Source organism: Dreissena polymorpha, chromosome 4 (genome assembly GCF_020536995.1).
Source record: "Dreissena polymorpha isolate Duluth1 chromosome 4, UMN_Dpol_1.0, whole genome shotgun sequence".
NCBI lineage: Eukaryota > Metazoa > Mollusca > Bivalvia > Myida > Dreissenidae > Dreissena > Dreissena polymorpha.
The window spans coordinates 72,755,776-72,779,682 of record NC_068358.1 but is presented as its reverse complement, the minus strand read 5'-3'; the positions used below and the strand labels follow the sequence as shown (position 1 = coordinate 72,779,682).

At 35.8% G+C, this 23,907-nt stretch overlaps 1 protein-coding gene across 1 annotated transcript in view; it reads right to left on the bottom strand.

Annotated features, from left to right (window-relative positions):
* The window catches only part of LOC127877553 (elongation factor-like GTPase 1), a 56,685-nt gene that overhangs the window by 19,488 nt on the left and 13,290 nt on the right, over positions 1-23,907 (bottom strand). The window contains exons 7-12 of the mRNA XM_052423525.1: positions 23,632-23,718; positions 22,813-22,922; positions 21,450-21,573; positions 19,263-19,479; positions 18,393-18,515; positions 13,756-13,855 (exon numbers count right to left, since the gene is read on the bottom strand). Coding sequence (XP_052279485.1) covers positions 13,756-13,855; positions 18,393-18,515; positions 19,263-19,479; positions 21,450-21,573; positions 22,813-22,922; positions 23,632-23,718 — 761 coding nt within the window. The remainder of the gene's footprint in view (positions 1-13,755; positions 13,856-18,392; positions 18,516-19,262; positions 19,480-21,449; positions 21,574-22,812; positions 22,923-23,631; positions 23,719-23,907) is intronic.

Sequence of the window (23,907 nt, the reverse complement as noted above, 5' to 3'; positions counted from 1 at the left end):
TAGGCACTATATAAGCATATAATTGATTTTGTGGCCCCCGGGGCAGGGTCAAATTTGACCCCTGGGGCATAATTTGAACAAACTAAGTAGAGGACTATACAATGTCACTACATACCAAATTGTGTAGCCCTAGGCCTTATGGTTATGGACAAGAATTTTTTTAAGTTTTCACAAAATAGGCATTATATAAGCATATGTTCAATTTTGTGACCCCCGGGGCAGGGTCAAATGTGACCATAGGGATTAAATTTGAACAAATTTGGTAGAGGACTATTAGATGTCACTATACCAAATTTGATAGCCCTAGGCCGGATGGTTATGGACAAGAAGATTTTTGAAGTTTTCACAAAATAGGCCTTATATAAGCATATGTTCAATTTTGTGACCCTCGGGGCAGGGTCAAAATTGATCCCAGGGGCATAATTTGAAAAAACTTGGTAGAGGACTATAAGATGCCACTACATACCAAATTTGGTAGCCCTAGGCTCAATGGTTATGGACGAGAAGATTTGTAAAGTTTTCACAAAATATACCCTATATAAGCATATGTTCAATTTTGTGACCCCCGGGGCAGGGTCAAATTTGACCCCAGGGGCATAATTTGAACAAATTTGGTAGAGGACTATTAGATGTCTCTACATACCAAATTTGATAGCCCTAGACCCAATGGTTATGGACGGGAGATTTTGAAAGTTTTCACAAAAAAGGCCTTATATAAGCAAATTTTCAATTTTGTGACCCCTGGGACAGAGTCAAATTTTACCCCAGGGGCATAATTTGAACAAATTTGAAAGAGGTTCACCCCAGGAACATTCCTAAGAAATTTCATCAGAATTGGACCAGTAGTTTAGGAGAAGATGTTTAAAGGAAAAGTTAATGCACGGACGCACGATGGACACAGGACCTTTGGCCAGTGGAGCTAAAAATCAAATTAAACATTTAGTTTTGATGTAAAATCAGTTTTTATATGCAAGTGTCTATTTCACTTATTAATTAAAACAGCATATTATACATTATTGAAAAGATTATTCCAAGCTTGATGTCATATTTCAACTTTGCATAGTGTAGTTAATTGAACATTGTATTGAACTGTATGGGCAGCTATATTTTTTTATTTATGTATGATGTATTATACAAAATGCATTATTTCTACCACAAGTAGACCATATAAGGCCTACTGCTACTAAATAGGCACTGGTATGAATTTGACACTGTTTTTGATGCTCTTACAAAACTTTAATTATTACTTCACTTTAGTATATTAAGTAAGTTTTTGTTCAACATTTTTTGCAAAAGAGTGTCTTAATGCATTTGAAAATATACTTAAAACAAACTAAAAATGCATTTTAACATACCTTTTTCCTGGTAAAGTGTATTTGGGATGATAAAAAATACACTTGAAGAGTATTAATGCTGGAAAAATGCAGAAAAAAATACATTTGTTTCTGTTAGAAGTGTGTCTGGTCTGCATTTTTAAGTATATTAAATGCACATCAAATGCAGATAAATACAATGCCAATACTGTTACATGTATTGTAATGGACATAAAATGCACTTGTTCTTGTACCGGGGTATTTAAATGCTTTAGTGAATTGAAATAACCTTTTATAACGTTTTAACAATTAATAATACCTTTTTATATAAATTTTCTTTTGAAATGTGACACTTAATTGATTTTTGCACCACTAGTAAGAGATATAATTTGTGCTCATATTGCTTTATCATTATACTATATAATATCATTTGTTGTATGAAAATTCCCCGTAAATTCATGTGAAAGCTCAAGAGATCAATAGCAGCGTGCTATACCCTGCTCCTTTTTACATGACTTGATGGTATTTAGTCCCCAATTCTACATGGCCAAGGGCAAATTAATGTGCAGGTTTGACAAATTAGTCATAACTGGGATCAAATAGGCAGACTTTCATATTACTTGTATTTAATTTAAATCATGATCTGAATTGCTCTTTGGCAAATCTTCGTTGGTCACAGAATTCAACTGAATTTTGTTCACGTTGTAGTGATTATATTTTCAATATTTATCAGACAACATCTTTCTTCAAAAGTTTAACATGATTGCTTGGTTAATTTAGAAACAAGATCAATGCATCATAACATAAAATGAAACTAGAAATGGCGCGGCAGAGGCCGACGCGTATCCCCACGCCGAATGTTTGACCTAGGTGTGCCCCAGGGTTGGTAATGGGGCCATGCATAGCTGAGATTGACCGTATTGTCATAAGAGAAGTTCATCATCAATTAGAAGTGAATTGGTGTAGAAATGAAGAAGTTATAGTAAAAGGCAATTTTGGGTGGGTGTGACATATGTGGGCAGGGCGCCCCAGGGTTGGTAATTGTGCCATGCATAGTTGAGATTGACCGTATTGTCATAAGAGAAGTTCAGTATCAATTTGAAGTGAATCGGTGTAGAAATGAAGAAATTATAGTAAAAGGCAATTTTGGGCGGGTGTGGTCTATGTGGGCGGGGCCCCAGGGTTGGTAATGGGGCCATGCATAGTTGAGATTGACCGTATTGTCATAAGAGAGGTTCAGTATCAATTTGAAGTGAATCGGTGTAGAAATAAAGAAATTATAGTAAAAGGCAATTTTGGGTGGGTGTGGTCTATGTGGGCGGGGCGCCCCAGGGTTGGTTATGGGGCCATGCATAGTTGAGATTGACTGTATTGTCATAAGAGAAGTTCAATATCAATTTGAAGTGAATCGGTGTAGAAATGAAGAAATTATAGTAAAGGCAATTTTGGGTGGGTGTGGTCTATGTGGGCGGGGCCCCAGGGTTGGTTATGGGGCCATGCATAGTTGAGATTGACCCTAATGTCATAAGAGAAGTTCAGTATCAATTTGAAGTGAATCGGTGTAGAAAAGAAGAAATTATAGTAAAGACAATTTTGGGTGGGTGTGGTCTATGTGGGCCGGGCCCCAGGGTTGGTTATGGGGCCATGCACAGTTGAGATTGACCCTAATGTCATAAGAGAAGTTCAGTATCAATTTGAAGTGAATCCGTGTAGAAATGAAAAAATTATGGTAAATGGAATTTTTTGGTGGGTGTGGCCTATGTGGGCGGGCGCCCCAGGGTTGGGATTGGGGCCATGCATAGTTGAGATTGACCCTAATGTCATAACAAAAGTTCAGTATCAATTTGAAGTGAATCCGTGTAGAAATGAAAAAATTATAGTAAATGGAAATTTTTGGTGGGTGTGGCCTATGTGGGCGGGGCGCCCCAGGGTTGGGAATGGGGCCATGCATGGTTGAGATTGACTGTATTGTCATAAGAGAGGTCCAGTATCAATTTGAAGTGAATCGGTGTAGAAATAAAGAAGTAAATGTAAAATAACCTAAAAAAATGAGTGATAATTTCTGACGCGGCCCCACCCCAACCGCTATAACTTTTGACCCAGGGGTCAGATCAAAATTCCAAATAGTGCAGGGTCGCACATATGCTCATAGCTACCATGTGTGTAAGTTTCAAGGTTCTAGTGCTTTTAGTGTAGGAGGAGATAGTGGCCAGGACGGACAGACAGACAGACGGACGGCGGAGATAACCACAATATCCCCACCTTTTTTTCAAAAAGCGTGGGGATAAAAATGTGTAATAGTAAAAATGGCAGCAAAAAAGCACTAGATTATCTGCCTTAAATCTTAGACGTTATGTTGATGTATTGGAATTTCTCATAAATAATGTGTTCCATAGTTGTATAATTGTATAGTCGCATGCATGAGTGTTGTCAATGTCACAATACCAATTAAACTTTAAAGCCTATAATTTACTAAAACAATTTGAAGTTTGATGTGTGTTTTTTTCAAGATCTGTTATATATAATTTATATATATATATATATATTGTTGAAAAGTTAACATGCAATAAGTTTACTGTAATTAAGTGACAAATAGTTTTACTGATTTGGTTGGATGCATATATGCAGATATATCATGGTTTGTGCAGAGGACAGTAGCAAAAACAAGAGCTGTCTCCGTAGGATGACATACGCCCCCGATAAACGCTTTGATAGAAGTTATGAGCATTTTTCAAAACCTAAACGCCGACCCTAAGTTCAAGGTCAAAGGGGTCAAAATTTGTGTGTATGGGAAGGCCTTGTCCATATACACATGCATACCAAATATGAATGTTACATCTGAAGCGACATAGAAGTTATGAGCATTTTTTCGAAACCTAAATGCAAAGTGTGACGGATAGACAGTGCGATCACTATATGCCCTCATTTGGGAGCATAAAAATGTGTTTCACATTGTTTTGGTAAATTAGTAATGTAGTTAAAAGAACAGAATCATCAATTATAAAGTTATTGATTATAAAGTGTTGCTGGCATATTTGATGCATTCATCTAGCTATAAGAAGGTCCCTGTTTTATCCCCACTGGCACTGAGCGAGGGTTCTCAAAATCTTCTAACAATATGAATAAGTACATATAGGGTCGAGAAAGCCTTGTTGATATGGGGGCTAAACACCTGAAATCAAAGCGACCCAGGTTAAAGGCCGAGGCCAAATAAATAAACCAGAGGCCGCATGAGCCTGCTATACTCTGAACAAGTATTGTTTCTTCTCAGAAAACTGGCTTAAGTGTCTTACTAAGCTTTAGACTTTGAGTTTCAGTGCAATCTATCTAAAATAAATTGGTTAAATTAAATAATAATTTGTAAAAAATAAACATTCTGCACAAATTCAATTATTTACTTTACCTGTGTGCATGAATCATTTCAGTCTTGATGGTTAGTGAACTATGTCAAAAGCACCATAGCTATGAAACACTTGTATTTTGAATATTGCAATGTTCCACAGAAATGATGCTGATGATAATTCTACACGATCATGACATGAACAATGATGAATTATTAGATATATTTCTAAATTCCATTTCCACCAACAATTCGGTTATTCCACTACCAATTCACATGCTTCGTACACAGTTGAAAATAACACTATTCCACTCAACAACCGTGACACATGTACTAACTTTTTCAACTTTTCGCAATTAAAATTGTCTTCTACTGTTATTGTTGTTGTTGTACTTTTGAAAGTAGTTCGAAAGATGGCGACCATTAACCCAGAGATTGATTTATGAATAAATCGTCTGCTGATCCAGAGTGGTTGCGGTTAATAATGTTTTGGTTTGTCCCAAGCGGAAAGCATTCGCTTGTCACTTTTTCATAGAACAGATTTGGAGAAAGAAACAGAAATCCAGTTAGATTTATATATTTCATTAGGAATCAGTAAATGATAAGTAAGTCATAACATTAAGAGGTATTACTGCTTTTGTATTTGTGTTTATCATCCCCGATTCTTTCTTCTATTCTTTTATTTCTTTACTCAAACTATCGGGCTATCGGTAAAAATATGTTGTTATGAATGATCACTTTCACTTTGCAATAATTAATATTTCAGCTAGCAGAACTAACCCACCAGCCATATATAGGAACAGCAGGTCCTGAATAGCACATATTCAGTGAGTAAATTGTGTTTAGTTAGTCATTTGTATGTATTTGTTCATGTTGTATGTTTGTATCATTGTATGATGCAGTATGTGTAGGAATTTATTTCTGTGCAAGATGATTTATTGTTTTAACTTGTTTTAATATTAATTATAGTGCTTTGATTCTTGTGTGTATGCGTATTGTCATATACTCTTGAGGGGAACCACACATGTTTTAATAAATGTATGTTGTGTTGTATATTTTCAGGGCGTCATCTTCTACTACTGACTTCCTATAAACAAGGCTTACGCTATATGAATATTGATTGTATTCAGTGAATAAAGTATATTGTAACTGGCTTGTTACGAGTACAAGTAATTAGAAATACCCCGCGTGACAGGAGGCTACAAATTGGCGCCCAACGTGGGGCCCTCAAATGAGGGCTCTGACATACCAGATAGGGTGAGAACCCCGGAGAGTAGCAGCGATTATGATCGGTTACGTAACACCAGGATGGACAGGAAGACCAAGGAAGGACACACGAAGGACATCCAAGGACTCATGAACTCAATAGACTGACTTGTGCTGTGCGGTTCCTTTAAGTGTTGATATAGGTGGTGAGTGATAGTGTTAGATAAAAAATTAAGTGTACATTTTTATTTTTTGTTTTAATACCTTTTGATTATTTTTTCTGATAAGAAGATAATTTCTGAATAACACTACTTTAACATGTGGTTACTGGGTAATTAACAAGCATGCATTATACATATAAAGAAAATTAATCTGCAACTTTACGTTCACGTTTCACTTGAGATCTGAAGTGCACCGGTATAAGCCCAGGAATTCTGTTCATTCTATCTGACTACCTAGTACTAGTACAGATGGTAGTTTTAGTGTTTATGGTAGTAATTTATGAAGAATAATAGCATTAAGTAGATATTAACAGTCACAAGTCAAGACTTTACTTATAATACATGATTCTTTCCTTGAATAACAAGATTTATTTCAGTGCAGTTTTCTATTAGGTACTGGGAATTACTGCTGAATAACAGTTCGGGAACCAGATTTCTGAATGGGATTCAGGTACATTGGTAGATGCTTATTGTGAAAACTTGTATATTTTGAGCTCTTCTGGTAAAAAGATTTACCAGACAAGCTTTGAGTTGTTATCAATAATTGTCCGTGTCCAGGTGTCTCTTACCCCAACAAAAAAAAAAAAAACGCAGGAAGATTTATTTTGGTACACATTGATTAGGAAAAGGAGGAGAAATTGATAGAAAGTTTATGGTGTTTTATTAATGCTTTTAATATGATTTTATTATTGTGAAAACACTGAACTTGTTCTTACGCAAGTTAGGTAATGTAAGTTACTTTAAAGGTAATTTAGTTAGATTAGTGGGCCCACCACTTATATTAGTGTTAAAATAAGGTAGTGGTAAACTAGTGTACATAATAGTTTTATAGTTATTAGAATACAGAACTTGTTCAGTGTTAAAACTATCATTTGTAAATTTTAACATAAAATAAGTGTCTGTATACAAGGAAAATGGCTCAAAGCATTAGTGAAGAAGAGATTGCTCTCCTCAAAGTATTGAAGAAAATGAAACTCGATGATCCTGAACAGTTAGAAGATGTGCTAACTAAGAAAAGCATGAAACAAGAAGAAAAGTACCAGGAAAAGGATTCACTTCAATTTCCTAGAATTTCATTATTTTATGGGGAACCAGGGAAAGGAGAAGTGTCGTATAGAGCCTGGAGGTATGAGGTGAATTGTCTGATAAAGGACAAAACATATTCACATGCCAGTATGCTACTGGGCATAAGGAGATCATTGCGAGGTGAGGCAGCAGACATGGTGATGAGGCTAGGAGAAGAAGCTAAAGTAGAAGAAATCCTAGAATTGTTTCAAAGCTCATTTGGCAATATTGAAAGTCCAGAGTCCACTTTGAAAAAGTTTCATGCTTGTGAACAAGGAGAAAATGAGCCTGTAGTGAAATATGCAAGTAGAGTCGAAGAAATGTTCTCTAGAGCAGTAGAATTAGGAGCACTTGCAAGAACACAGCAAATCCTTTTGAAAAGTGTCCTCTATGAAGGCCTAAACGTCGAATAAAAAAATGCATCTGCATTTAAATATGAGACTACTACGGATTATAATATGTTCAAGGCAGAGATTAGGAAACTAGAACAGGAATTTCAGAGTAGAAAATCTACAGGTAAATCAAAACAATGCCAAGCTACCACTTTGAAACCCGAAAACTCAGAATTAGGAGAAATTAAAAGTCTGCTTGAAAAGATGAATGCTAGAATAGAAGTGTTAGAGAAGGAGAAAGCTCAGACTAATGTTATGCAACAGTATCCACAGAACAGAAGAGGGAATACAGGTGAAACCGAAGCAAATCCAAAGACAAGAGGTTCAGACAGAGGTTACCATGTAAGGGGACAAAGAGGACCTAGACACTTCACAGGTATGAGAGACCAGTTTCAAGGAAGACGTCCATTTCGAGGTCAAGGTCGAGGAACAGAAAGTTACAGACCGAAACGCCCTTTTGGAAGCAATATGTTCAAACTTCATATTCAGTGTTACAACTGCAACGAGTATGGACACTTTGCTAGCGAGTGCCCTTTAAACGAGTGAGTGTTGTTATGTCGGGTCAGGATAGTGACACATCAGGTAAGTATGACCCCAAATTGATTGGTGAAGCAGCTGAAGTCAGGGTATTTATCAATAATATAATGACCAATGCACTTTGCGACACAGGTTCATGTGTATCCACTTGTTCTGAAAAGTTTTACTTAGAAAATTTAAGAGAAATAGAGTTAAAACCTCTTAACAACTTGTTGAAAATTGAGTGTGCAGACAGAAATGAGCTACCATACAAGGGATATGTAGAAACGTCTTTGAAAGCTTGTGGTATTCCTGGAGATATTGAACAGAAATGCTTGTTTCTTACAGTTCCAGACACTGAATATAATAAAGGTACACCTATTCTTTTGGGAACAAATATTTTGACAGAATTAATTAAGGACTGTAAGGAAATATTTGGCGAGAAATTTCTCCAAAACTCAAAATTACATGTACCATGGTACTTAGCATTCAGATGCATGATTCTAAGAGAAAAGTCAATAAAGAAGAATAACTACACATTAGCTATTGTAAGGTCTGCTCTAACTCACACTGTTTCATTAGGTCCAAACCAGTCTATAAACCTTAAATGTTCAACTGACAGAGAATTGAGCCATTATCCCACATGTGCATTAATACAGGAGACTAGACAATCTAATTTGCCCAATTTTACACAAATAACACCGGCAATTATACACTACTCTGGTAAGAAACAAGAAGTTGTAGTGAATATAAATAATACTACGCAATCTACAGTAAAAATTTCACCGAGAGCTGTCTTAGCTGAATTACAACTAGTTACCATTGATGAAGAAAAGAACAAAATGCCAACTGATAACGATACAACGGTGCTTAACCAAATTAATATTGATCAGGACTTGAATCCATCACAACATGAGGAGCTTATGAAAATTCTGGAAGTACACAAAGGCATATTCTCAACATCAGAGACAGACATAGGAAGTTGTGATATTATGAAACACAGAATAGAATTAATCGACAAAACCCCTTTCAAAGAAAGATATAGACGTATTCCACCATCAATGATAGAAGAAGTGAGGAAACATTTAGAAGATTTGTTAGCCAGTGGCGTCATTAGGAGATCAAAGTCCCCATGGGCATCTGCTGTGGTCATTTGCAGAAAACATTCTGGAGCTATGAGAATGTGTGTCGATTACCGTAAATTGAATGCGAGAACGATGAAAGACTCGTACGCCATTCCAAGAATTGATGATGTCCTGGATTGCTTACATGGATCAAAATATTTCTCCACTCTTGACATGAAATCGGGTTGCCATCAAATAGAGATAGAAGAAAAACATAAAGAAAGAACTGCTTTTACAGTTGGACCCCTAGGATTTTGGGAATTTAACAAATTACCTTTCAGATGCACGGATTCGCCTGCAACTTACCAAAGAATCATGGAAGAAATAATAGGAGATCTTAACCTTAAAATCTGCATCATCTACTTGGATGATATCATCATTTTCAGTTCCAACTATTCTGAGCACCTTCAGCGATTAAATTTGATATTGTCTCGATTAAAAGCAGCTGGCATTAAATTATCCCCAAATAAATGTCATTTTTTTAAGAAAAAAGTTAAATTTTAAGGTCATTATGTCAGTGAAGAAGGAATAGAAACAGATCCAGAAAAATGTGACAAAGTAAAAAATTACCCCAAACCAAACAATGCTGATCAATTGAGATCTTTTCTTGCTTTGGCAGGGTACTATAGAAAGTTTATAAAAGGATACAGTACAATCAGCAAGCCATTAACAGACCTTCTTCCTCCAACAACTACGAAAAAAGGAAAAATAGCAAATAAGAAAGAATGGCATTGGGATGAATTACATGAAAGAACTTTCAATAAAATAAAGGAACTTTTGACCTCTCCACCTATTCTAGGATTCCCTATATTCAACTCTCCTTTTGAATTGCATACTGATGCCTGTGGTTCAGGTTTAGGAGCAGTATTATATCAGGAACAAGAAGGAAAAAAGAGAGTAATTGCGTATGCCAGTAGGAGCCTATCAAAAAGTGAAAAAAACTACTCTGCGTTTAAATTAGAATTTCTGGCCTTAAAATGGGCTATAACTGAGAAATTTTCTGATTATTTAATTGGTCAGCATTTCAAAGTATATACTGACAATAATCCCCTGACGCACATTTTGACAACAGCCAAACTTGAAGCAACAGGACAACGATGGGTTTCAGCTTTAAGTGATTATGATTTTGATATCATTTATCGACCAGGAAAGAGCAATACTGACGCAGACATCATGTCAAGATACCCAGAGCAGAGCAACTCTACTGAAGTCATTAAAAATGATACCATCAAAGCAATATGTAATACTATACGTACCAGACCATTTATTGAAGTTTTGCCTTGCCATTCACTTAACATATTAGATATGATTGATGAGAGCGGACAAAAGATGGCTCAAGTGGAAATGAGAGAGTTAAGAAATCAACAACGGAATGACCCTATTATAGGAGTTTGGCTGAGAGCACTTACTGATAAGAAATTTCCAAATACGACAATTATTCAGAGCAATAAACAGCATCTAACAATGTCCAGACATTTTAATAATTTGAAAATCATAAGAGGTGTCCTTTATAGAGAAATAACTGAAAATAAAAGACCAATTAAACAACTAATTTTGCCTAGCTTCTATAGAACAGAAGTACTACGTGGTTTACACGATCAGGTCGGCCACCCAGGAAAAGAGCGAACGATATCATTAGTTCGTGACCGGTTTTATTGGCCCAGTTATACCATAGATTGTACAAAATGGGTAGAGCAATGTCAAAGATGCCTCAGAAGAAAATCTTCCAATAATATAAAAGCACCTCTAGTGAACATTCAGTCGTCATATCCATTGGAACAAGTCTGTACTGACTTTTTGAAAGTAGTTGAATGTAAAGGTGGAATAAAAATTTGTTCTTGTGATAACTGATCACTTTATGAAATACGCAGTAGCTGTTCCAACAAAAAACCAAACGGCCAAAACCACGGCTGAAGCTCTTCTAAATAATTTTATATTTCATTATGGAGTTCCTACAAGATTACTGTCAGATCAAGGAGCTAACTTTGAGTCTGAAGTTATACAAGAACTGTGCAACCTTATGGAAATATCTAAAGTCAGAACTACAATATATCATCCCCAATGTAATGGACAGTCTGAAAGATTCAACAGGACATTGATAAGCATGTTAGCTACATTAGAACCAGAAAAAAAGGAAAATTGGAAAAGAATTGTCCCATCATTAGTATATGCATATAATGCTATCAGACACGAATCGACAGGATACTCTCCTTTTGAATTGATGTTTGGACGTTGTCCCAGACTACCTGTAGACTCGATGTTTCAAATAGAAAATGATGATTTGATGAATACTGAGTATGTCCAAGACCTCAAACAGAAACTAGAAGTTTTGTGGGACATTGCATTGAAAACATTGAATAAGTCTCGTGAAAAACAGAAAAACAATTATGATAAAAAGGCAAAAGCCTCCACCATTAATGTCGGTGACAAGGTTCTAATAAAAATTCTTGCATTTTCAAAACCGCATAAAATAGCAGATAAGTTTGAACAGGATGTGTACCAAGTCATTAAGCAACCAAATTTGAATATACCAGTTTATGCGGTGAGAAATGTGAAAATAGAAAAACAAGTATACATCCTCAAGCATCTTCTGTATCAACAGAAATAGAGGAAGAGGCAGTGCAGGAAGAAGAAGAAGAAAATATAGAAGAACAGGAAGAAGAAGAAACAGAAACTTTGGAGGAAAATCGAGATGGTGTATACCAAACACATTTGGTAACAGACCTAGGTACAACTGAAGCTCCTAGAAGATCAAATAGAACGAGGAAGAAACCTGCATGGTTTCAATCTTACCACATAGGACAACAACAGAACATCACTAAATTACTGGAAATGCAAATACAGAGTACAAACTCAAATGCAGAATTGTTAAGAGCAATGCTCATACATTAATAACTGTATTGTTTTTGTGTTATGTGTAAATAATGTATGAGAATTACAGTAGTTTTATTATTAATTGTATATAGTATATTTTCATCAAATATTTAAGGTGGGCGGAGAAGTAATCCGTTTATTTATTTTCAGCTCTTGGAATGTTTGGTATTTTAATATGCAGATAAATATTCTGTTTATCTATTTGTTTTTTACTAATTCATAGTTAATTTTTATTGCAGGTAAGAGGCAATCCGACGCAAACTATCCAATATATTTGATATTTGCTAAATGTATTTTTATTTAGTACTGAAAGTCTTGACTTAAGTATTTAAGTAGTTATTAGTAACACTAACATAGTTAGTGTAGTTGTATTTGAAGTACGAGGTTGTTTTATTTGGTACATTTCAAGTCGGGACAACTTGATTTTCGGAGAGGGGGAGAATGTAACTAGGCGTAAAACTTAGTATAGTGTAACCTCTACATTAAGGTTGCGGTTAATAATGTTTTGGTTTGTCCCAAGCAGAAGTCATTCGCTTGTCACTTTTTCATAGAACAGATTTGGAGAAAGAAACAGAAATCCAGTTAGTTTTATATATTTCATAAGGAATCAGTAAATGATAAGTAAGTCATAACATTAAGAGGTATTACTGCTTTTGTATTTGTGTTTATCATCCCCGATTCTTTCTTCTATTCTTTTATTTCTTTACTCAAACTATCGGGCTATCGGTAAAAATATGTTGTTATGAATGATCACTTTCACTTTGCAATAATTAATATTTCAGCTAGCAGAACTAACCCCACCAGCCATATATAGGAACAGCAGGTCCTGAATAGCACATATTCAGTGAGTAAATTGTGTTTAGTTAGTCATTTGTATGTATTTGTTCATGTTGTATGTTTGTATCATTGTATGATGCAGTATGTGTAGGAATTTATATCTGTGCAAGATGATTTATTGTTTTAACTTGTTTTAATATTAATTATAGTGCTTTGATTCTTGTGTGTATGCGTATTGTCATATACTCTTGAGGGGAACCACACATGTTTTAATAAATGTATGTTGTGTTGTATATTTTCAGGGCGTCATCTTCTACTACTGACTTCCTATAAACAAGGCTTACGCTATATGAATATTGATTGTATTCAGTGAATAAAGTATATTGTAACTGGCTTGTTACGAGTACAAGTAATTAGAAATACCCCGCGTGACAGGAGGTTACAAATAAACTGATCTGTTTTCAACACTAACCTACTATAGTCTATTTACCCTAATACTTCAGTCAAAGTTATTGAACAGGATAACAACAATCAGATAAACTTAAAATTTATCCTGATCAGTATTTTTCTCACACATTATTTTTATAATGCTATGTATTTCAATGTCTATGCTTACACCATTCTGCATCGGGAAACCAAGTTTGGTTATTTTTATTGTTTCGCAATAATTAATTTTTCCCTAGTATTGTTATTGTTTAACAATAACTTGTTTTCACCCCATTGACATAATTTATGGTGATAGAATACAAGCATGTTATACATTAGCAAAAAAACATAAGTTCATGAAATTCTTGTACTTGTTTGTGCACTCAAAGCAAACGTTTTGCAAAGGGAGTCACAAATGAAAGAAATACACTAGTATAATGACCTCAAATTACTTAAAATTCTGCTGAAAAGTAAAATATAGAAGGTTCTTAATAAATGTACCTCTGTTTGTTACAAGGCAATACGGCCTTGTCCATTGGGAACATTTTTGACACGAACACGATCACAGGCCTGTCATCATCAGCAGAGCAGGCAAGGAAATCTACAAATAGAGCCAATTAAAGAAAAACCTGGAACCCTTTATGTCAGTACCCAGTACAAAAACATGCAATGACCAAAGCTTTGTTTGTGAAATGTCAATTCTTTTGCTTATTTCATGTACAACAACACAAATTGAAATGGCTAAGAGCTTGTCGATTTATTACATTGTGATGTCAATATTTTCCTTTTAATTTTAAATTAAAAACTAGAACAATAAAAATTTCAGTGGAAGGATTTTCTAGATAAAGCCATATTTCTCAGCTAATAAAATTGTGTGGGTTTATTGGCATAAGCTGTTACTTTATTGAAAGCATACACTAACAAATAAGATCAAGCAAACTTTATAATCTGGTTAATCCGGCAATATTGCACCCATGTTTAAATTTAACCCTCAACAATGTATTGTATTCATCAAACCCTGTATAAATTAATACCTCACTAATGAATTGTTTCTCTCACAATGTCAAAGTCTTAGATAACCTCTCATACATGCCCTATATTTATCTCTCCCTGTCTTAGATAACCCCTCATACATGCCCTATATTTATCTCACACTGTCTTAGATAACCCCTCATTCATGCCCTATATCTATCTCACCCTGTCTTAGATAACCCCTCACACATGCCCTATATTTATCTCACCTCGCCTTAGATAACCCCTAACACATGCCCTATATCTATCTCACCCTGTCTTAGATAACCCCTCACACATGCCCTATATTTATCTCTCCCTGTCTTAGATAACCCCACACACATGCCTTATATTTATCTCTCCCTGTCTTCGATAACCCCTCATACATGCCCTATATTTATCTCTCCCTGTCTTAGATAACCCCTCACACATGCCCTATATTTATCTCTCCCTGTCTCAGATAACCCCTCATACATACCCTATATTTATCTCTCCCTGTCTTGGATAACCCCTCATACATGCCCTATATTTATCTCTCCCTGTCTAAGATAACCCCTCATATATGCCCTATATTTATCTCTCCCTTGCTTAGATAACCCCTCATATATGCCCTATATTTATCTTACCATGTCTAAGATAAATCCTCATATATGCCCTATATTTATCTCTCCCTGTCTTAGATAGCCCCTCATATATGCCCTATATTTGTCTCACCCTGTCTTAGATAACCCCTCATACATGCCCTATATTTATCTCCCCCTGTCTTAGATATATAGCTGCAACGATCCGATCCGATGCATAGAAAATCGGTTTTAAATGCGTTGATTCGATTACGATACCAACCCTTCCAAATTTAATTTGATTCTTTAACATATAGATATATATACGTAAAGCGCGCTGTACTCTGACTATTTGATATGGGAAGGTATGGGGTTTATCTTTACCTGTAATTACGATGTGCCCGATTGTTTACTTAATACTTTAGTCATCCAATCAATACGGGCGTTACGGTCTACTTTCGGAAAAAAACTTCAAAATGGCTGAAAAAAATATGTGGCCGGCAAATGGAAATTATCAGATGCGCCTAAAAAGCTAAAATCAAAAGTGTGGCAGTATTTTGGGTTTCGGGATGGTAGCCCTCCCGATAAAGCTACGTGTAAACTGTGCTTCACGGACGTGGCGTACCCTAAATCCGGCTCAACCACTAATCTAATGCAACATGTCAAACGCAAACATAACATTGATTTAGCAAGAGGTAGCACTAGTGCAACTACTCAAGTCGCCAGCATTATTATTATTTATTTATTTTTTATATTATTGTGTAGTCAACACAATCTTTGAATCAGAAGTTTATTGATATTAATATTGAGTTCCTAATTTGCTATTCTTTTTAATGTGTTTTATTGAAAAATTGACATAGTTTGTCAGAAAAATGGCAGTTTCTTCCTAAATATTTCTTACAAATGTTAATTTAACCCACTTTCAACAGTTTTTAAAACACTGTTGAACAAACCAAACTATATCTAGCAAACACACAAATGCCAAAAATGTCTAGATATGCAACACATTTGAACATAAATGTTTATTTTGAGGCAGAAGAGTGAATATAATCAATATATGATAAAACTAGGTTGAAAGATGAATCGAATCGAAATAATCGGTATCGGACTGTCTGAAATCAAATTGAATCGAGCTTTCGGTGAATCGTTGCAGCTCTACTTAGATAATCCCTCATACATGCCCTATATTTATCTCTCCCTGTCTTAGATAACCCCTCACACATGCCCTATACAGTGAAAACTCGCTATTAAGACCACTTGTGGGACTTTTCAAAAGTGGTCTTAATAGCGAGGTGGTCTTAATTCTGAGTTTTCATGAATTTGATGGACATATAATTACAACAACGTAAATATTCACTGAACTTTTATCTGTTTGCATACAATATAACAGTCATCCGTTTATACATTGTATTTATACATTGTACAAAGATAGTATTTCAAGTTGTTCATTAAAGAAGTGTAAATACATGTATATGTACTTTTCATCAAGATCCTTGATGTTTACTTAACGAATGAGTCAATTGTCGTCTGCTTAGCATTTTGTCGAATAAAAGTCGAGATTTTCTTTTTAGAATAGCTTGAACCCGAGTCTTTCCAATGCCGAATAAATCGTCGTTGAGATTTCCCATCACTTGCGTCGATCAAATCAATCTTTTCTTTTAAACACAACTCTTTCCGTTTTCGCTTATCCATTTTGAATAACGATATGGTATAAAAGTCGGTTTTTATATCCATCACGAACAAAACCGTGTTACTCAAATATCCTAACTGTTAAATTATTCGCCTTAATAAATCTTTAAAGTGTGTACCAAACAACTAACAATTTACCCATCAAAGACTCAATAATAATAATAGCTAATTGTCAATCAAGGGTTAAAAATTATAACAAGTGCCGAAAATCTAACACCTGTGTCGCAAATCGATGCCAAAAACCGTTGTCGTTAATTGTGGTTAATTGGGTCAGAATGGCTTCGTACACAAGCCCGATAGTACCACAACATCAGATCAAGTAAGGTGTGAAAATTACTGGTCGTTTGGCGGGTGTCAATTAAGAACAATATCGATAATTGGTACTGATTAAAGTGGTCGTAATAGCGGATTAGCGGGTTGGTCGGATTAGTGAGTGTAACGACCATTGAAATATAGAAGGAACAAATCGGGACTGAAAAATGGTGGTCGACTTAGCGAGTTGGTCGGAATACCGAGGTGGTCGTAAAGAGAGTTTTCACTGTATTTATCTCTCCCTGTCTTAGATAACCCCTCACACATGCCCTATATTTATCTCTCCCTGTCTTAGATAACCCCTCATACATGCCCTATATTTATCTCTCCCTGTCTTAGATAACTCCTCATACATGCCCTATATTTATCTCTCCCCGTCTTAGATAACCCCTCATACATGCCCTATATTTATCTCACCCTGTCTTAGATAACCCCTAATACATGCCCTTTATTTATCTCTCCCTGTATGAGATAAACCCTCATACATGCCCTATATTTATCTCACCCTGTCTAAGATAACCCCTCATACATGCCCTATATTTATCTCACCCTGTCTTAGATAACCCCTCAAACATGCCCTATATTTATCTCACCCTGTTTAAGATATCCCCTCATACATGCCCTATATTTATCTCTCCCTGTCTTAGATAACCCCTCATACACGTACATGCCCTATATTTATCTCACCCTGTCTAAGACAATCCCTCATACATGCCCTATATTTATCTCTCTCTGTCTTAGATAACCCCTCACACATGCCCTATATTTATCTCTCCCTGTCTTAGATAACCCCTCACACATGCCCTATATTTATCTCTCCCTGTCTTAGATAACCCCTCATACATGCCCTATATTTATCTCTCCCTTTCTAAGATAACTCCTCATACATGCCCTATATTTATCTCTCCCTGTCTTAGATAACCCCTCATACATGCCCTATATTTATCTCACCGTGTCTTAGATAACCCCTCATACATGCCCTATATTTATCTCACCCTGTCTTAGATAACCCCTCATACATGCCCTATATTTATCTCACCCTGTCTAAGATAACCCCTCATACATGCCCTATATTTATCTCTCCCTGTCTTAGATAACCCCTCATACATGCCCTATATTTATCTCACCCTGTCTAAGATAACCCCTCATACATGCCCTATATTTATCTCACCCTGTCAAAGATAACCACTCATACATGCCCTATATTTATCTCACCCTGTCTAAGATAACCCCTCATACATGCCCTATATTTATCTCTCCCTGTCTTAGATAACCCCTCATATATGCCCTATATTTATCTCACCGTGTCTTAGATAACCCCTCATACATGCCCTTTATTTATCTCTCCCTGTCTTAGATAACCCCTCATATATGCCCTATATTTATCTCACCCTGTCTTAGATAACCCCTCATATATGGCCTATATTTATCTCTCCCTGTCTAAGATAACCCCTCATACATGCCCTATATTTATCTCACCCTGTCTTAGATAACCTATCATACATGCCCTATATTTATCTCACCCTTATTTAATTTAACCCTACCCATGCCCTACATTCAACTCACCTTGTTTAAGTTGTTGAGTCTCTATAGGCAGGGAGTCAAACCTACGGGCCTGGTTACACATCAGCTTCTCCACCTTCTCCTCAGCTATGGCCAATGGGGAAGGCAGTTTCTCCACTACCTTTCCTGAACATGAATATAATTATATGGGCCGTGCTCTGTGAAAAAGGGTATTAATGCATGTGCGTAAAATGTCATCCCAGATTAGCCTGTGCAGTCTGCACAGGCTAATCAGGGACATCACTTTCTGTTTTTATGATAGTTTTTGTTTCAAGAATGTCTCTTCTTAGCAAAAATCAAGTTAAGGTGAAAAGTGTCGTCACTGATTAGCCTGTGATGACACTTAAGGCACATGCATTAAACCCCTTTTTCACAGAGTGCTCCTCATATGCATTCAATGTAAACACTGCCTCACACACTCAGAGAATTTTGTTAGAAGCACAATCCTGCTTTTTGATGCAAACAGGTAATTTTCATATTTCTGACTCAAGCAAATTAACAACCTTTTCAGTAAACCTATTTTTAAATAATCTTACTTCAAAAGTATATCATGTAAGCTTATAAATATTGGTAGATACATGCTTAAATTCAGGTGATTCAAATTCTTTCAAGTTTTGATTTTTCAAAACAAATGACTGCAAGAGCGTGTGGAGTGGTATACTTATAGAGCTACATGTTCATGTTTATTGAAAAATATTAAAATGGCCTCAATTTTTTTATAAACCGAAATGATTGTTTTAATTTAAACACAGAAAATGTAGACTACAAAGGGAGACTGACAGACAAAAGCAAGTAATGGTTATGTGAGCTAAAAAAAGCATGAACAAGAGTATCAAGGATAAGGAATGGTTTAAGACATCATAGAAACCTCACCTAGCACTGCCCGGGACAATGGCAGCCATTGTGACATCATGGCCTGGAGCTGTACCCGAGTGTCGCTCTGGCGGGTTTCCCGAAGGCCAATCTTCAGGTCAAGGGACTTGACAATCTTCTCAGTCATTTCCTTGTCCTTACGTATCATGACTGCATCGTACACAGACCACACACTCTCCAGCACAAACTGGACAAAAAGGGGCTTCTTGCCCTTGGTCTACAGAAATACAATAAATTCTTTTAAAATCAAATATAAATAAATTAAGTTACATTCAATTGAGTTTTCAAGTTTTAACCGACTTTGAGCAGAGACGTTTTTGTAAATATAAAATGTATCAGAACATTGTGCATTTTGGAATTGTCTATATATTTCCTTACTTTTTTTATATCTATTCATTTAAGCCTGAATGTACCGAAAGCCTAAGGTTTTTTATCTATAAATTTTTGAACTTGTCTTGTAAAGAATCATTATCTGGTGTCTTTGCAGAAGATAGCGAGAATCCTCTTTCACAGGGGATTTAGTATAGGACCTTCTGTTAGATAGGCTGAACCAATTCCACTACTTCCCCACGACCTTGATTTGTCTTTAGTTTGTATTGCAGGATACCTTAACTAAGATGAATATTTTGGCAATTCTGCAGACAATATTGTATATATTAACTGTATAATTGATAACTCTTAAAAACTTACCTCCACATTACAAACAACATTATCAATACTATTGAACAATTCCTTTCAATGCTTGACGGATAATTATAAACATATAACAAGAGGGCCATAATGGCCCTAACCAGTGCTCACCTGAGTCCATAGAAACCAATTGTATAAGACTTGACCTGTACTATATCTACAATGTAGTTTTATAAACCTCTTGACCCTGATTCTTAAAAGTATATTCGAATTTTTTAAATACTGGATTTTAGCTAAATTTTATTCAAAGACACAAAAATAACTGAACATATAACCTGTAGTATATTGATTTGATTAAACTAGAGTGTTCACAAACTTTTTTTACTATATAAATATAAGGAAAATGCGCCAGCCCCCCTGGCAGCCATGTTTTTCAACAGACCGGAACTATTTTCAAACTTAACTTTCGTATCTAGGAAACAAATGTTCTTACCAAATTGCATTAAAACTGAGCCAAAAATGTGACTTCTAGAGTGTTCACATGTTTTCACTATATACATTTAGAGAAAACTACCCCACCCACTGGCGGCTATGTTTTTTCACCGATCTGGACCATTTTCAAACTCGTCCAAGATATCAATAAAACCAATGTTTTGACCAAGTTTCATGATGATAAGGTAATAAATGTGACTTCTTGACTGTTCTCAAGCCTTTTTTACTATATAAATACATTGTATAAGGAAAACTGCCCCGTTCCCTTGGCAGCCATGTTTTTCAACAGACCGGAACCATTTTCAAACTTAACTCATGTATCTAAAAAACAAATGTTCTGACCAAATTTCATGAAGATTGGACCAAAAATGTGACTTCTAGAGTGTTCACATGTTTTTACTATATACATAAAGAGAAAACTGCCCCGCCCCCTGGTGGCTATGTTTTTTCACTGATCTGGACCATTTTCAAACTCGTCCAAGATATCAATAAAACCAATGTTTTGACCAAGTTTCATGATGATTGGGCAAAAGTTGTGACTTCTAGAGTGTTAACAAGGTTTCTCTATAGCAAAATAAGAAAAACTGCCCCGCCCACTGGCGGCCATGTTTTTCAACAGACTGGAACCACTTTTGAACTTAACCAACATATTATTAAGACAAACATTTTGACAAAGTAACATGAAGATTGGGCATGAAATGTGACTTCTACAGTGTTAACAAGGTTTTTCTTCTTTTTGACCTAGTTTTTGACCAAGCATGACCCAGTTTCGAACTCGATCAAGGTATCATTGGGACAAATCTTCTGATTAAGTTTCATGAAGATCGGACAAGAAATGTGGCCTCTAGAGTGTTTACAAGACAAATGTGGACAACGGACGACGGATGGACGACAGACAACGGACAAAGACCGATCCCAAAAGCTCAAAAATAACAAATCAAATTATAAAGTCCAATTAAAATATAGAACTTATAATAAACACTAAAATATTCTACCTAACTACACGTAAAATTTAAATTATCATTACTTTCTCAATGAAATATTATTAGAGAAGATCCCTCTTACATGAGCGCCCTTCATGATACGCTTGGTCTTGCTGTTGAGATAGAAGTCTCCCCACAGAGTCCCACGTAGCCCTTCTACGTTCATACCAAGTTTGCGACCATAAATATCTGCGAATTGGTCTATGCTGGAAAATGTAAGCAAGCGTTTTTTTCTCCAAACTATAAATTCTGATTAATCAGTATGCAAAACAATATCAACAATATCAACATATGTACTGCAAGTTTATACAGATAACAGCAAGATAACTGCATTTTACACATTTTCAATTGCTTGAAAAATTCATACATATCAATGACAAACTGCTGAATATTTGTTAACACACCTATCTCGAGGAATGAAAAGGGATGACGTAATGGTACACGTACCAACTGTCATTTTAATCTAATTGTTAAAACATAACTTTTTGCACACACAGTAGAGAACTTTGAGCTTTGTCAAAATGAAAGATAAGTTCTAAGGCAAATAACTGAGAAATGTGTGAATCATTGGCAATAAATACAGTAGCTTGCACATCGACATTTCATGGTGATGACATAATTTTAATGTCAAACAAGAGTTCTGCGTTCGGAGACATATGCCCCCTAAACAGGGCTTTGAACTTGTGACCCCAATTTCAATAAGGGTCATCTACTGTCCAAGGCCAATGCACATGTGAAATACCAAGCCAATCGTTTAATTTGTTGACAAGTTATTGATAAGAAACAATTTTCACACTTATTGTGACAGTGACCTTGACCCTTGACCTAGTGACCCAAATTTCAATAAGGGTCATCTACTATCCAAGGCTAATGAACATGGGAAGGATTAAAACCATCTGTGAATCAGTTGACAAGTATTTCATTGGAAACGATTTTATTCTTAATGTGTAACAGCGACCTTGATCTTTGACCTAGTGACCCCAATTTCAATAGGGGTCATCTACTGTCCAAGGCCAATTCACATTTAAGTATAAAGCCAATCGGTCCATTGGTTGACAAGTTATTGTTTGGAGACGATTTTCACACTTACTGTGATAGTGACCTTGACCTTTGACCTAGTGACCCCAATTTCAAGAGGGATCATCTACTGTCCAAGGCCAATTCACATGTGAAGTATTAAACCAATCAGTCATTTCTTGATTATTTATTGTTAATTATTAATCGGAAATGAACTGGTCTACCAACAGGCCGACAGACAGACCGACCAACCGACCGCAAAACAATATACCCCCTCTTCTTCCAAGAGGGGCATTATACATTACTTAAGAAATTGGGATCTATTTAGCTCCAAAATATATCTCTTGTTATGTAGAATGACAGAGCACCCAAAACAACAGATGAATGACCCTAATACATTCTGTCTCAAATGTAGTTTGCTCTCTTACGTGAATCCCCAGCCATCGTAGGCCGATGTGAAGACCACATTGCCAAGCTCTGGTGAGAAGTAGATGTTCTTGTGTTCTAACTCGTCTGCATCTTCTGTCCAGTCATAATTCTGTGTACATGAAATAAGGTCCGTGCAGACGTGAACATTGTAAGGCAATTGCTTTGTTTAGTGGGTCAAATTTATTTGTTTTGTGTGATAGTTGCGTACTTGTATGTTGTTCTTAATGCTTTTGTGCTGCGTTGCACTGTTCCTTGCCTTAAATAAAGAACCCTAATTATGCTATAATAAAGTTTCTCTCCTCCTTTAATTTGAATGAAAAGATAAATTAAAACTTTCTATTAGCAATCTATGTGTTTCCTGTGAATCTGTTAAAAAAAATCATCAATAAAATAGATACAAGTAGTTAAACACATGTTGGAGGACTAATTCATTACACATTTTATGGATGCAGCAGGACAATTCAGAAACAAATACAGTTAGATTTATTTCTTGTGCATATAATTGATTAATTATTCTAAATTTCCAATTCAACCTATTCAATGCTGAGCATAGAAATGAAAAGGTGTAAAATATAGTCAACCCTTGACATAGAAATGGAAAGTTATTAAACATGGTCAACCCTTGACATAGAAATGGAAAATTGTAAAACATACCAGAAGTCAACACTGGACATGAAAATGGCAAGTTGTAAAACATAGTCGACGCTGGACATAGAAATGGCAAGTTGTACAACATAGTCGACGCTGGACATAGACATGGCAAGTTGAACAATATAGTCAAGATGAATAAAGGCAAGATTCAGTGCACACAGGCATACCTGAGTGGCCTCCCCTGGGCTGGAAGATTCAGTGGTGTGCAGTGACATCATGTCAGCCGTGAAGAATTCACTGGTCACCACATTCACCTGATAGCAGATACATTCATGCTGATGTTGGTTTTTATTTTGTGGTTTCCAAAGAACAAAATGGCTCAATTTCAAATGCAAGTTTCTACTTTAAGCAAAAATAATCAGGTTTACCTAGTGGGTTACTCTGGCCTAGTAAGTTTAGGAAATGTATTTTAACCTTGGAATTTGGAATTTTTTAATTTGTGA